Below are 15,351 nucleotides of genomic sequence, written 5' to 3' on the forward strand. Positions count from 1 at the left end.
TGAGATCATGTTCGGATCATCCTTCAGTGCCTGAGAGAGAACCACTTGTATGCCAAGTTGGAAAAATGCCTGTTTGAACAAAATCGCTTACCCTTCCTAGGATATATCATTTCTGACCAAGGATTTTCCATGGACCCTGAGAAAGTCCAGGGGATCTGTGACTGGCCCTAGCTAGTAGACCTCCGAGCCCTACAATGTTTTCTTGGCTTTATCAATTATTACTGGAGCTGCATTGCTAATTACTTTTCCCTAGTTGCCCCACTTACCGTTATGACTAGGAAAGGGGCCAACACCCGGGTGTGGACACCCAAAGCACTAGCCGCCTTTCAGGTGATCAAGGAGGCTTTCTGTTCTGGCCCTTGCCTGCAATACCTGGATCTCAAACGTCCATTCATCGTAGAGGTCGATGCCTCTGCAATCGGCGCAGGAGCCATCTTGAGCCAGTTTTCCCCTAAGGACAAACTGATTCCCTGCTCTTTCTATTCACATAAGTTTTCTCCCATGGAACAGCGTTACACTGTTGGTGACCGTGTACTCCTCGCAGTCAAGTTGGCACTCCAAGAGTGGCATCCCTGGTTGGAAGGGGGGCAACACAAGTTTACCATCTTCACCGAACATAAGAACCTCGAGCATCTTAAAGCGGCTCAACTCCTGAACCCTCGTCAAGCCCGATGAGCACTCTTCTTCGAACATTTTAACTTCGTCCTCTGTTTTCTTCCAGGTTCCAAGAACCTCCGCGCTGATTTGCTATCCAGATCATTTGAACCTGAATATGTCCCTAAAGTTCCTAGCTTTATCATTGATCCTGCCTTTATATCCCTTGCTGTGACCACTACAGTTCCTATGGAAAAACCGTCGTTCCTCATAGATTACAAGAACGAGTTCTGAAATGGGCTCATGATTCCTGGCAGGCCATCCAGGTCGTGCCAGGACTTTAGAGATGTTGCGAAGACACTATTGGTGGCCCAATATGGTGCACGACTCCCAAAACTATGTGGACTCGTGTCCTATCTGTGCCCAACAGAAACCGCCTACTGGAAAGCCTTGGGGCTTACTTCAACCACTCCCAGTATCTACCGAGCCATGGTCTAGCATCTCGACGGACTTTATCACGGACTGCCTCCTTCCCAGAACAACACTGTGATTTGGGTCATCATCGACCGTTTTTCAAAAATGGGTCACTTCATTCCCCTGCCGGGCCTCCCTTCGGCTACAGAATTGGTGAAGCTGTTTCTGAAGAACATATTTCGCCTTCATGGACTCGCCAAGGAGATTATTTCCGATCGGGGACCAGAGTTCGATGCCAAGTATTGGCGTTCCTTATGTAAGAAGTTCAACATTTCCTTAAGCTATACATTGGCCTATCATCCACAGGCCAGTGGCCAAGCTGAAAGGACCAATCGGACTCTGAAGACATTCCTCTGTTCCTATGTAAATGATCAGCAGGATAACTGGTCTGATCTTCTTTCTTGGGCAGAGCTGTCGCACAATACTCATGTTGCTGCAGCCACTGATGTATCCCCGTTTTCTGTGGTATTCGAACGGCAGCCCCGACTGCCTCTTCCTGTTCCTCTGACAGTTCCTTCTCCAGCGGCACAATTCATGGCTTACACCATTCGTCAAGTATGGAACAAAGTAAAAGAGCATCTTTCTCAAGCTGCTGAATGCTCCAAGCATAACTCTGACATCCATAGACGTCCTGCTCCACTGTTCCGTCCCGGCCAGAAAGTGTGGCTCTGCGCTTGGCACATACGGCTGAGACTTCCCTCTCATCGCTTGGCTCCGAAATACATAGGATCGTTCCCTGTAATCTGAAGAGTGAGAGCTGTATCGTATCAACTCCAGTTTCCTCGTGCCATGGGTATCCATAACACGTTCCATGTGTCCTTGTTAAAGCCATTGGTCCTCTCCTGGTCCTCACGCAGAGTTCCCTCTCCTCCATGGGTCTCTGCTGAACCTAACTCTTCCCTCCAGGTAAGAGAAGTCCTTGACGTTCGGCAGTGTCAAGGAAAATGGGAATACCTCCTAGCCTGGGAGGGTTATGGGGCCGAGGAGAATTCGTGGGAACCTTCTCAGAATATCCTTGTTAAAGAACTCCTGAAAACCTTTCATAGAACTCATCCTGACAAACCAAGGCCACGTAGGGAGAGGCCTAGAAGGGGGGATACTGTTATGCCTCCCATCCATGCCCGTCCCGCGCATGGGCCTGCTCACCTTCATGGTTCCAAGGCAGGTCCCGGGTTGGCCTCCCTAGCGGCAGCTGCTAGCACTTCCAGGCCTCGGCATCCCGCGGCAACGGTCGCTGGGCGTTCCACTGCGATTCAGGCCTCATGCTGGAGCTCGGCATCCTCGGCTGTGTTGGCCACACCCCTTCGCGCGCGTGCGAGGACCGCCTCGCTTCTTGTAGGGCCAAGGGCGGGTCTTAGCTCTGCGGCGCACCCTGATTGATTCCTTGTTATAAGAAAGTCCCTGCTTGTACTTCCTTGCCTTGGCAATCGGGTTGGCGTTCTCCTAGATTGTCACTACGTTTGAATCTTGTCCTAGTCTTGTTCCAAGTCTCGTTCCAGGATCCTTCTCTTCCAGTTCTGTTCCTGCCTTGTTCCTACATCCTAGTTCCAACGTCCTCCTGTTCCTGTTCGTCTGTCTGTCTTCCGAGGTAGTACCCCGGACTGACTCTCTGGTACTGACCTTGGTTTACTTCTCGACCTGCCTGCCTGCTGCCTGCCTTCTGACTCCAGTCTGTTCTTCGACCTGCCTGCCTGCTGCTTGCCTTCTGACTCCAGCCTGCTACTCGACTCGCCTGCCTGCTGCCTGCCTCCTGACCTCAGCCTGCCTGTGACCTCATCTGACCTTCGGTATCTGACCTCTGCTTTGTTGACCACTCCTCGGACTGATTCTCGGACTTTGACCTCTGCCTGCTTGACCTCGTCTCTAGATTCTGGCTCTATTCCTAGCCTTGTCATCACCTTCGCTATTCTGGTCCTCCTTTTTCCACCTGACCGCGCTCCCCCTCTGTGTGTGGGCACGCCGGACTTCCACTCTCCCAGGAGACCCTGCGAGGCCCATCTAAATCCAAGTCCAAGGTCCCCCCGGGGACCTTGGACTTGTATGAAAGTATTATTATTATTATTATTAATAAGATAAATATTAGTTTTTACCTTTTTTGTTACCTATCCACTTGTTAATTGTAAACCGACATGATGCGATATCTATTGTGAATGCCGGTATAGAAAAACTTAAAATAAATAAATAAATAAATGATCCACTATCACACCCAGATTATTTAGCTGGGAGGTAAATTCTAATATGGAAACTAATATCAGGTAACTACTAGGGATGGTAAGAAAAAAAATGTTGTTTCATTTTTCTTTTTGTTTTTCGGGGGATGTTCTCCCACGAATTTCATTTCGTCTAATGTTTATTTCATTTATTTTGTTAAAAACAAAAAATGAAAAAAAAAATAACCTATGAATGAAAAAAAAAAAAAAGAAATGGGGCCTCCTGTGCCCCCACCCATCCCTCCTGCCCGAAAAAATACTGGGGCCAGGATTTGTAACCTGTCATTAAAATCAAGTGTTGTACCTGATGAATGGAATATGGCCAGTGATACCCCGATTTTTGAAAAAGGGCTCCAGGGTGAACCAGGAAACTATAGACCGATGAGTCTGATATCAGTGCCAGGAAAAATTGCGGAAACTATTCTAAAGAACAAAATGACAGAACATATAGAAAGATATGGTGTAATGGATACAGCCAGCACAGATATGCACAAGGGAAATCTTGCCTCACCAATCTGTTACATTGTTTTGAAGGGGTGAATGAATGTGGATAATGGTGAGCTGATGGATATAGTATATTTGGAATTTCAGAAGATGTTTGACAAAGTCCCCCATCAGAGACTCATGAGAAAATTAAAAAAGCATGGGATAGGAGGAAATGTACTGTTGTGGATTTCAAACTGGTTAAAAATAGGAAACAGAAGTAGGACTACATGGTCAGTTTCCTCAGTGGAAAAAGATAAACAGTGGAGTGCCTCAGGGATCTATACTCGGACCTATGCTTTTTAATATATTTAAAAATGATTTGGAAAGAGCAGGACTGGGGTTTCCATTAGGCAAACTAGGCAGTTGCCTAGAGCGCCAAAAAATTGGAAGAACATAAGAACATAAGAAAATGCCATACTGGGTCAGACCAAGGGTCCATCAAGCCCTGCATCCTGTTTCCAACAGTGGCCAATCCAGGCCATAAGAACCTGGCAAGTACCCAAAAACTAAGCCTATTCCATGTTACCATTGCTAATGGCAGTGGCTATTCTCTAAGTGAACTTAATAGCAGGTAATGGACTTCTCCTCCAAGAACTTATCCAATCCTTTTTTAAACACAGCTATACTAACTGCACTAACCACATCCTCTTGCAACAAATTCCAGAGTTTAATTGTGCGTTGAGTAAAAAAGAACTTTCTCCGATTAGTTTTAAATGTGCCCCATGCTAACTTCATGGAGTGCCCCCTAGTCTTTCTACTATTCGAAAGAGTAAATAACCGATTCACATCTACCCGTTCTAGACCTCTCATGATTTTAAACATCTCTATCATATCCCCTCTCAGCCGTCTCTTCTCCAAGCTGAAAAGTCCTAACCTCTTTAGTCTTTCCTCATAGGGGAGCTGTTCCATTCCCCTTATCATTTTGGTAGCCCTTCTCTGTACCTTCTCCATCGCAATTATATCTTTTTTGAGATGCGGCGACCAGAATTGTACACAGTATTCAAGGTGCGGTCTCACCATGGAGCGATACAGAGGCATTATGACATTTTCCGTTTTATTCACCATTCCCTTTCTAATAATTCCCAACATTCTGTTTGCTTTTTTGACTGCCGCAGCACACTGAACCAACAACGTCAACGTGTTATCTACTATGACACCTAGATCTCTTTCTTGGGTTGTAGCACCTAATATGGAACCCAACATTGCGTAATTATAGAATGGGTTATTTTTCCCTATATGCCTCACCTTGCACTTATCCACATTAAATTTCATCTGCCATTTGGATGCCCAATTTTCCAGTTTCACAAGGTCTTCCTGCAATTTATCATAATCTGCTTGTGATTTAACTACTCTGAACAATTTTGTGTCATCTGCAAATTTGATTATCTCACTCGTCGTATTTCTTTCCAGATCATTTATAAATATATTGAAAAGTAAGGGTCCCAATACAGATCCCTGAGGCACTCCACTGTCCACTCCCTTCCACTGAGAAAATTGTCCATTTAATCCTACTCTATGTTTCCTGTCTTTTAGCCAGTTTGCAATCCATGAAAGGACATTGCCACCTATCCCATGACTTTTTACTTTTCCTAGAAGCCTCTCATGAGGAACTTTGTCAAACACCTTCTGAAAATCCAAGTACACTACATCTACCGGTTCACCTTTATCCACATGTTTATTAACTCCTTCAAAAAAGTGAAGCAGATTTGTGAGGCAAGACTTGCCCTGGGTAAAGCCATGCTGACCTTTGTTCCATTAAACCATGTCTTTCTATATGTTCTGTGATTTTGATGTTTAGAACACTTTTCACTATTTTTCCTGGCACTGAAGTCAGGCTAACCGGTCTGTAGTTTCCCGGATCACCCCTGGAGCCCTTTTTAAATATTGGGGTTACATTTGCTATCCTCCAGTCTTCAGGTACAATCCCACCAGCATGAGACGCAGAGGGCTGCTGTGCCAGAATCAATACCATCAAAAAATGAAGCTTACTGCTAGAGCACTACTGCCATTAGGACAGAGCTCTGTGTTGGAACTGCCAATAGTAGGTAAGTTGGAAGAGGGGGGTGCATGGCCAAAGGTTTGCCTAGGGTGCCAAATATTCTTGCACTGGAAAAGGAAACAATGAGTAAGGTGATCAAATTTACAGATCATACAAAATTATTCAAGTTGTTAAATCAAAAGTTGATTGTGAAAAATAGCAGGAGAACATTGTGAGACTGGAAGACTGAGCATTCAGATGGCAGATGAAATTTAATGTGGGCAAGAGCAAAGTGATGCACATAAGGAAAAGTAATCCACAAGGTAGTTACTAGGGTTGGGCATTCGGGAGAAATGGAATAGGAAATGAGAAAATATTTCCTATTTCATTTCATTCTCAAAGTGAAATGCTAGAAAATCTGATGAAATTTTGTTGGTATTCACGTTTTGTTTTGAAAACAAAAAAATGGTCCATTGGGCCCAGGCCCGGGCCCGTAGCCGGGGCGTTGCCTAGGGAATAGGCCGAGTCCCAAAGCAGGGACTTCGTTCTATGCCCAAGTGCAAAGCCAGGGTAGGGCCTGGGCCTAGGCATGGGCTGCAGCCTGATGCAGGAGCCATAGCCTAGGCCCGAGCGTGATGCAGGGATCTCAGCTGAGGCCCAGACATGATGCTAGGGCATCGGCGGATACCCCAAAAATTGTAGAAACTTACCTGCTCTATTGGGAATCCAATGTTGTGGTCCAAGCCCAGGCCCGATATCAGGGCCCAACCTGGAGCCCGGGTCCCAATGTCAGGGCCTCAGCCTAGGCCAGGGACCAGATCCTGACTCTGGGCCCTTGGCCCAAACCCTTGCCTGAAACCAGGACCCAAACCAGAAAGCAGGTCCAGACACCTGGGCCTCAGTCTAGGTCAGGGCCTGGGCTCTGGCCTGATTCCAATGCCCTGGCCCGGACCCAGGTCTAATGCTGGGACCTTGGCCTGGACCCAAGCCTGAAGCTGAGGCCTGACCAAGAGGCCAGGTTCCAACACCTGGGCCATGGTCTAGGACATCGTCCGAGCCCAGTCCCAATGTCGGAGCCTGGTCTGGAGATTGGGTTTCAATGTCGGGGCCTTGGTTCAAACCCAGGTCTGACGCGAGTGTCCGACCCGGAGGCCGAGTCCTGACTCCTAGGCCTTGGCCTAGGTCAGGGCCCAGACCCAGGAGCCCGGGACCTGATGCCTTTGTTAACAAAATGACACCATCCACTCTGGATGCCCCAGAGTTAACTAACTCTGGGGCATCCAGAGTTAGTTAGTTAGTTAGTGCTTCCCCAGCTGATGGGGTCATTTCATCGGTGAAGACAAAAGAAGGAAGAAAGAAGTCCTCTTAGGCCTTTGCAACAGGACCAGGCCTGACCCTGGGCCAAGACCCCAGCATTGGGACCCAGCCTCCAAGCTGGGTCTCAGCATCGGGCCTGGATCCAGATCAAGACCATGGCGTTGGGACTTAATGTCTGGACTGGGCCCTGGCATTGGGCTGGCCCAGGGTTTTGGCCTAGGCCAAGGCCCAGACATCAGGACCTGGCCTCTGAGTCGGACCCCAGCATTGGGCCTGAATCCAGACCGAGTCCCGGTGTCAGGACCTGGTCTTCAGATCGGGCCCTGGCATTGGGCTGGACCCGAACTCTTGCCTAGGCCAAGGCCCCAGTGTTGGGACCTGGTCTCTGGACTGGGTCCTGACATTGGGCCTGGGCCCAGGCCCGGGCTAGGCCAAAGCTCAGGCATCAAGACCTGGACTCCAGCATTGGGCCAAGGCCCAGGACCTGGCCTAGGCCATGGACCAGGTGTTGGGAACCAGCCTCCAGATTGGGCTCTGGCATCGGGCCTAGGGCCAGGCTAAAACCCCAGCATCGGGACCCAGTCTTCTGTCAGGCCCCGGCATCAGGCCTGGGCCCTGGCCCTGGCCCTGGCCTAGTCCGAGGCCCAGGTGTTGGATTCAGGCTTCAAAGCATGGGCCTTGTGTAGGGCCTAGGCCGAAGTTAGGATGACCTACTGCAGCCTAGGCCTACACAAGACTGATGCTTTGTCCTGGGCCTAGGTGTCAGAATCAGGTCTTGAAGCTTGTCCTGATGCCTAGGCTCAGGCCAAATCCTTAGCCTTGCATAGGCCTAGACTGCAGTTGGTCACTGTGACTTTGACCTAGGGCTTATGTGAGGACCAGGTTTTGGCCTGGGTGTGGGTCTTGGCGTCAGATTCCCCCTAGTCATGGTAAGTGGTAGGTAGGGAGAATCCTGGCCCTAGTATTTTTTTGGGCAGGAGGGATGGGTGGGGGCACAGGAGGCCCCATTTCTTTTTTTTTTTCATTTTTAGGTTTTTTTTTCATTTTTTGTTTTTAACAAAATAAATGAAATAAACATTAGACGAAATGAAATTCGTGGGAGAACATCCCCCAAAAAACAAAAAGAAAAATGAAACAAAATTTTTTCTTCTTATCATCCCTAGTAATTACCTGATATTAGTTTCCATATTAGAACTTACCTCCCAGCAAAAGAATCTGGGCGTGATAGTGGATCATACTTTGAAATCCTTGGCTCAGTGTGCAGCAGTTATTTATTTATTTATTTATTTATTTATTTAAAGTTTTTGTATACCGACATTCGTTTAGAAAACATCACATCGGTTTCCATAGAACAAAAAGTGTCCAACAGGGCTTTACATAGAACTGAATAAAAATAACTAATGAGGGGGGGAAAGGGGTAGAGGGAAGGGGCTTTACAATGAAACTGTTAAGAGAACTAGGAAGGGGGGGGGGGGTAGGGGGATAAGGGAAACCAAGGTTATGTTGTACAAATAATTAGACACAAAAACATAATTAAATGCAAGTATAGCTTATGTACAATAATAATATACTAGGGGGGAGAGAGTTAAGTAAGGGGAATTAAGTCATATTGGAAAAGGTGCAGAGAAGAGCAACCAAAATGATAAAGAGGATGGAATGGCTCCCTTATGGGGAAAGGCTAAAGAGGTTAAGGTTGTTCAGCTTCGAGAAGAGACAGTTGAGCGGGGGATATGATAGAGGTCTTTAAAATCATTCGTGGAATAGAACAGACAAATGTAAATTAGTTATTCACTCTTTCAAAAAATACAAAGATTAAGGGACACTTCCTGAAGTTATTAAATAGCACATTCAAAACAAATCATAGAAATTTATTTTCACATAATGCATGATTAAGCTCTGGAATTAATTGCCAGAAAATGCGGTTATGACAGTTAACATAGCTGGGTTTAAAAAAGTTTGGAAAAGTTCCTGGAGGAGAAGTCTATAAATTTTTACTAACCAAATAGACTTGAAGAATAGCCTCTATTTATCACTGCACGTTAGCAGCATGAGATGTATTTACTGTTTAGGGATTTTGCCAGGTACTTGTCACCTGGATTGGCCCTTGTTGGAAACAGGATACTAGGCTTGATGAACCCTCGGTCTGACCCAGTATGGCAATTCTTATACTATGCATGTTTCTAGGGTAGCTCCTAGAAGCACTATGCTGGAAGCCTGCACTTCCATTGTAGCTGCATAGAGATGGCAGAAGTGCCGGTCCCAGATTGAGGTAGCCACTACTACAATCTTGGCTGAAGATTCAGTAAAATTAAAGAATAAGGAGGGTAAGATTTAAACATTTAAAATTTGAATTGGATCAGAGAGTGTGTGTGTCAGTGTGTGTGTGTGTGTGTGTGGGGGGGGGGCTGAGACTGGCACTGGTCCTGAGCCTGGCACTGGTCCTGAGCCATGCATTTTTTCAAAAATAGAGAAAAGTGGTTTTAGGGGGGGGATTGCAGGCTCAGCCCTGGAACTAGGAAGGAAGGGAAGAGGGGGGCAGTGTTTGGGCCAGTAGTCCCACCATATTTTTTTTTTCTCCTAGCAGTTCGCCAAAAGAATATAGCCGGTTAAGTCTAAAGTTATCTGGCAACAGGTTCTTGGATACTTTAGACCTGCTCTCAGGTATGAACAGAATTAGGTAAATAACTTCCAGGTATCAGAGTTAGCTAGATAAGTTATTCGGCTAACTCAAACTCACCTTGGAACACCCCCACCATACCCTTTGCTTATTCTACTAAATTATAGCTGGATAATGACTTATCTGGCTAACTTTTAGCCAGATAAGCAAGGGAATTATTCAAAAGTAGACACTTAGGGGGTCATTTTCAAAAGCGATCGCACGCGAAAAGTCCCTTTTTGCATTTGATCACTAAATGGGGGCGGAGTCGGGGCGAGTTGGCCCCGGAAGAGGAGGAGTCGGGGTGGCACCGGGGCCGACGCTGCAGTGACATCGCTGGCGGCAAAAGGTAAGGACCCTTATCGCCGCCAGTTTCACGCCGAATAACTACACCTTTTATAGTGTATTTTATAGCGCAGTGGCTGCCGGCTTTCGCAGGCCCGCCCTCCCGCACCCTGTTACTGCCGGATTTTCTAAGGTCTGCGACCTTAGAAAATCCAGGCCTTAGACAGATAATTTTTGAGTTATCTGTTTATATGGCTTTGAATATTGACCTTGGAAGGTTTATCATCTATATGAGCTATTAACAGCAAGCCAGGATTTAGGCATAGGCAACATAGACAATTGCCTAGTGTGCCAAATTCTGAAGGCATCAAATATCCAAGCCAAAGAAAGATCATTCTTCCACTTGCTTTAGGGCAGTATGCTGGCACAGCATCACAGGGTAACACTCTGCCTATAGGCACCAAAATATGAAATCCAGCCCTGATTAACAGCTTTCGTTGGCAGAAGTTAATTTTATTTTAGGTAAATTAATATCTGAACCAATGGAAAGTTCTATTTCAAACTGAAGTTGTCATAGAAAAAAATAGAGAGAGAGAGATTATGAGAGGAGGAGAATGTGTTCTAACTCACAAGCAGTAAAAGCCTTCCCTCACAGGAAAACAGGGAGAATAAGCCTTACTGATAGGAATATGGGGTAAACCCTCTATACTTAGTTTATGTCATACATGAAGGGCACTTCTGTTTAACAAATGTGTATTAACTTTTACTGCAGCTGTTTCAAGCTGTTCTAGTTTGAGTGAAACTTTCATGGTGCCTTTGTGATGTCACTTACCTCTTTGACTGTGAGGTCAGCAGCATCTGATTGGCCAGACCTGGCTGGTTACATCAGTGCATTCCAAATCCCGAGAATACTTTGGTGCCTTTCGCAAATGGGTCCCATTTCATTTTCCGGGAGAAAAAATGCTGAATTTTTTATATGACTATAAATCTTCTCTTACATCTCTGTTATTACAAAACCATCCCTACACTAATGAATTTCTAAAAAAGAGAATGCCTTGATTAATAACCACCGTACACATCATGTTTCTGCCCCTAAAGAATAAGGTTGACAAATGCGCTTATGAATGCTGCAGAGAATTTTTATTTGAGAATGTGTGACTAGTCTGCCCAGAGCAGGAGCTTTATGCTGTTTTGTTACCAAACAGAATATCTGACTGCATTTATAAAGATGTATTCAGTACTGCAAAGACGAAGAATCCTTCTTTAGTATTCCTCTGATTCTTCCCTTCTCATGTAGGCAGGATCCATGTCTGGCATGCTGGTTCCTGTGGGGGTTGGCATAGCTGGAGCCTTTTTTATCTTGGGAGCACTCTACAGCATTAAGATTATGAATCGCCGAAGGAGAAATGGCTTCAAAAGGCACAAGAAAAAGGTACCATAATAACCAAAGAGACTATGGGTTCCCCTCTACTTTTCTGTTACCCTGCAAATAGTGCCTCATCCTGCAGCACCATGCCTTATCCACTGAACTATGTCCATGACTAGCTCTGAGCGCTGTGAGTTAAACAAATCAAATACTAGACTTCACTGCTGAAGATTAGCAGTTTAATGCTTCTCTCTCTTCTTTCTCAAGCAGAGAGAATTTAACAGCATGCAGGATCGAGTAATGCTCCTTGCTGACAGCTCTGAAGATGAATTTTGAATCTAATCATGGTGCGGTTGTGATACCCAATGACTTTTATACTGAGGAATGAGGTTGTGCTCACTCACTTCTATTGGCCAACTGTGTACCATCCTTTAATGAATTCTACTGCACTGAAACGAATGGCATGTTGTATTCTTAACAATATTTGGGGTGGGGGGGGTGGGGAGGGGGGAGTCGTATAGGATAGCAGTCACATCCACACTCTGCTCCTCCTCATTATTATGCAGAGTCAAGACAGCAAGAGCTGTTTGACATTTGTCCTTCTTTTACATTATCATTTTATTCAGCTTAGCAACTTGTGCTACAAATCATGCCATTTGAAATCTTTTAATTTGGTATGGCAGTCTTTGCCCTGCTGAATCTGCTGGTGAACTTAAATGACCTCTGGACAAAGGCCACAACATTCTGAAATGCAGTGTCCGTTTTTTTTTTTTTTTTTGTTCATTAAGAAGAGACTTTCTGTTTAATCCATAAGATACGACATGGAGTCAAATTAGTTCATTAAGGAAATTCTAACTGTAGTAGGTCTTAAATAATGGTTTTTCTACTTGCCTGTGATTGTCATCCATTTCTCTTTTACATCAAGCACCATTAGCTGGCATTAATGCCATCCTCCAAAATTGGGAGAACCCATTTTAAACATTTACTTTGATGAAATATTAGATTGTTTTCATTACATTTACCGTGGAAATAAGACTGTTACTAAAGAGAGGGTTTTGCAAGCAGTATACAGTATACTCACCAAAATGGGATAAATGGAAAGAATATATATATATATATATATATATATATTGACAATTACAGAAAAAGAACCTTATGCAAGCTTAATATTACCATAATAATTTAATTTGTAGTTTTTAGTTTAAGGCAACTGCTTAATGTTTCAGTACTTTTTAACCTTTTTTTTAAATGACTGCATCTCTGTTTAGTACATATTGTTTTTGTAAATCATAAAAACATGTTTTTCTTTGCAAACTCCAGAAACTGTAATGCTCTTCAGCTGCAGCATGCAGAGTAGGGGTGTGCATTCGGTCCCTACGTATTGGCAATCTGCAATGGATGTGGCCATATTCGTTGTATTCGTGGGGAAGCGTAACGTATTGCGATTCCGCACGAATACACGAATCTTCTCCGAATTATTTGGCTGCCTAAAGAAACCACCCCCCACCCTCCTGACCCCCGCCAAGACTTACCAAAACTCCCTGGTGGTCCAGCGGGGGGTCCGGGAGCCATCCCCTGCACTCACACCCTCGGTACTGGTTTCAAAATGGCGCCAATAGCCTTTGACCTACTATGTCACATGGGCTACCGGTGCCATTGGTCAGCCCCTGTCACATGGCCATCGGCGCCATCTTGTGCTCCTACCATGTGACAAGGGCAGACCAATGGCACCGGTAGCCCCTGTGACATAGTATGGGCAAAGGCTATCGGCGCCATTTTGATTACTGGCAGCTGACGGTCCGAGTGCAGGAGGTCACTCCCGGACTCCCGCTGGATCACCAGGGACTTTTGGCAAGTCTTGGGGGACCCTCCTGACCCCCACAAGACTTGCCAAAAGTCCAGCGGGGGTCCGGGAGCGACCTCCTGTACTCGGACCGTCGGATGCCAGTACTCAAAATGGCGCCGATCGCTTTTGCCCTCACTATGTCACAGGGGCCGACCGTTGGCCCCTGTGACGGGGTGAGGGCAAAGGCGATCGCCTGCCAGTATTCAAAATGGTGCCGATCGCCTTTGCTTTCACTATGTCACAGGGGCCGACGGTCGGCCCCTGTGACGGGGTGAGGGCAAAGGCGATCGCCTGCCAGTATTCAAAATGGTGCAAAGGCGATCGGCGCCATTTTGAGTACTGGCATCCGACGGCCGGAGTGCAAGAGGTCGCTCCCGGACCCCCGCTGGACTTTTGGCAAGTCTTTGGGGGTCAGGAGGGTCCCGCAAGACTTGCCAGAAGTCTCTGGTGGTCCAGCGGGGGTCCAGGAGCGACCTCCTGCACTCGGACCGTCGGCTGCCAGTAATCAAAATGGCGCCGATAGCCTTTGACCTACTATGTCACAGGGGCTACCAGTGCCATTGGTCAGCCCCTGTCACATGGCCATCGGCGCCATCTTGTGCTTCTACCATGTGACAGGGGCTGACCAATGGCACCGGTAGCCCCTGTGACATAGTATGGGCAAAGGCTATCGGCGCCATTTTGAAACCAGCACTGAGGGTGTGAGTGCAGGGGATGGCTCCCGGACCCCCCGCTGGACCACCAGGGAGTTTTGGTAAGTCTTGGGGGGGGGTCAGGAGGGTGGGGGGTTGTAGTTAATTTAATTTTAGCGGGGGAACGAATCAAAATGGATGTATTAACGCATCGGGGCGCCATACGGCCGAATGCAACGTATCCGCCCCCCGACGAATCCGAATCCCGAATGCAACATATGGCGTCCCTCTGCACATCCCTAATGCAGAGCACTTGAGCAGTAATCCTCTCTGGACAGGACATTTACATGCAGTTAGTGCCCTGTATGGAGGAGGTGAAGGCTGCTGGTGAAGACAAGAGTCTTTAGCCCAGATGGGTCATTAATTGCCTATAAATTCCATGCTCAAAGGGACTTATTGCTACCATAGGCTAAATTTTGTTTTAGTGCTATTTGAAAGTTTAAATTTACTTTTCTTGAAAGCAGCAGTTGACATTATCATTCTGAATACCGAAGTCACTGAAATCATATTTCTAGGGGATTAATACCCTGTGTTTCAGCCAATTAGGTAGCTTAGAATTTGCATGGACATTCTGTTTAGCTCATTATACATCAAAATATTCTGAAATGAATACTGGAAGTCTTGCATATGCTGTCAATAAACACATGAATTTTGCATGATATTCTCAAAAAGCTAAGATTTATTGTAGGTGATGAATGCAAGAATTGGGCTCTTCACAAGAGGCAAAATATTGTATTTGTATAGCAATAGAATTGTGAGTTTGCAAAGAAAAAAAGATTTAGCATGCTGATAATACAATTTGTCATCAAAATGCTACAGTCATTTTTTTTTCAACAAAAGTATGATTGTGCAATAAATATAAGCAACCAACTCGACAAATGCTATAATACTTTCCTTGCTTGTGTGGTTTGGCTGCTTTCTTGCAAAGAGTTCTGCATCTTAATCTATAGCTAGCGTGCTCTTGCAAATGTTCTTAGCCTGCTGTGCAGTTATTTTTATATTTATGTTGTAAATGTGATACTAAAGAAAATAAATCTGGTTCATACCTGAGATCCTTCCAGAAATCTATGAGAAAATATTTGCAACCTTTTTTTTGGAAATGGAAGTAAGAGGCATTGTGAATCAACAAGTTGGTTTGCAAAACAGCAGATCTGATTAACCAAAATGCAGTGAGCAAAATGTTCAGTTCAAAGTCTATTTGGCTTTAAACTTGGGTTTTGGAAGCACAGATCCTGGTGTACATGAACCCTACCCTCTAAATTTTAGCATGAGAGGAAGGGGGACATTTGCAGCCCTATATTAACCATTAAACAAAACAGGCAAGTGCTTAGGACACCAAGGGAATGGGTGCACCACAGAGTGTTGAAAATTTGCATTTTTTTCTGTTGCCCCCTTGTTATAAAATAAAATAAGTTTATATTTAATATACTTGTGGGGTCTGGCCTGG

General features: G+C 45.6%; 1 protein-coding gene across 5 annotated transcripts in view; it reads left to right on the forward strand.

Moving 5' to 3' along the window:
- Positions 1–11,871, forward strand: part of ARMH4 (armadillo like helical domain containing 4) — a 257,111-nt gene extending 245,240 nt beyond the window's left edge. For 4 of the 5 annotated variants that reach the window (XM_029598229.1, XM_029598231.1, XM_029598233.1 and 1 more), the window contains 2 exons: positions 11,298–11,432; positions 11,634–11,871. In XM_029598229.1, coding sequence (XP_029454089.1) covers positions 11,298–11,432; positions 11,634–11,702 — 204 coding nt within the window. In that variant the 3' untranslated portion in view covers positions 11,703–11,871. The remainder of the gene's footprint in view (positions 1–11,297; positions 11,433–11,633) is intronic. The other variant, XM_029598228.1, reaches the window with a different exon arrangement.
- Positions 11,872–15,351: the final 3,480 nt, after the last annotated feature.

This window comes from Rhinatrema bivittatum, chromosome 4 (genome assembly GCF_901001135.1).
Source record: "Rhinatrema bivittatum chromosome 4, aRhiBiv1.1, whole genome shotgun sequence".
Classification (NCBI taxonomy): domain Eukaryota; kingdom Metazoa; phylum Chordata; class Amphibia; order Gymnophiona; family Rhinatrematidae; genus Rhinatrema; species Rhinatrema bivittatum.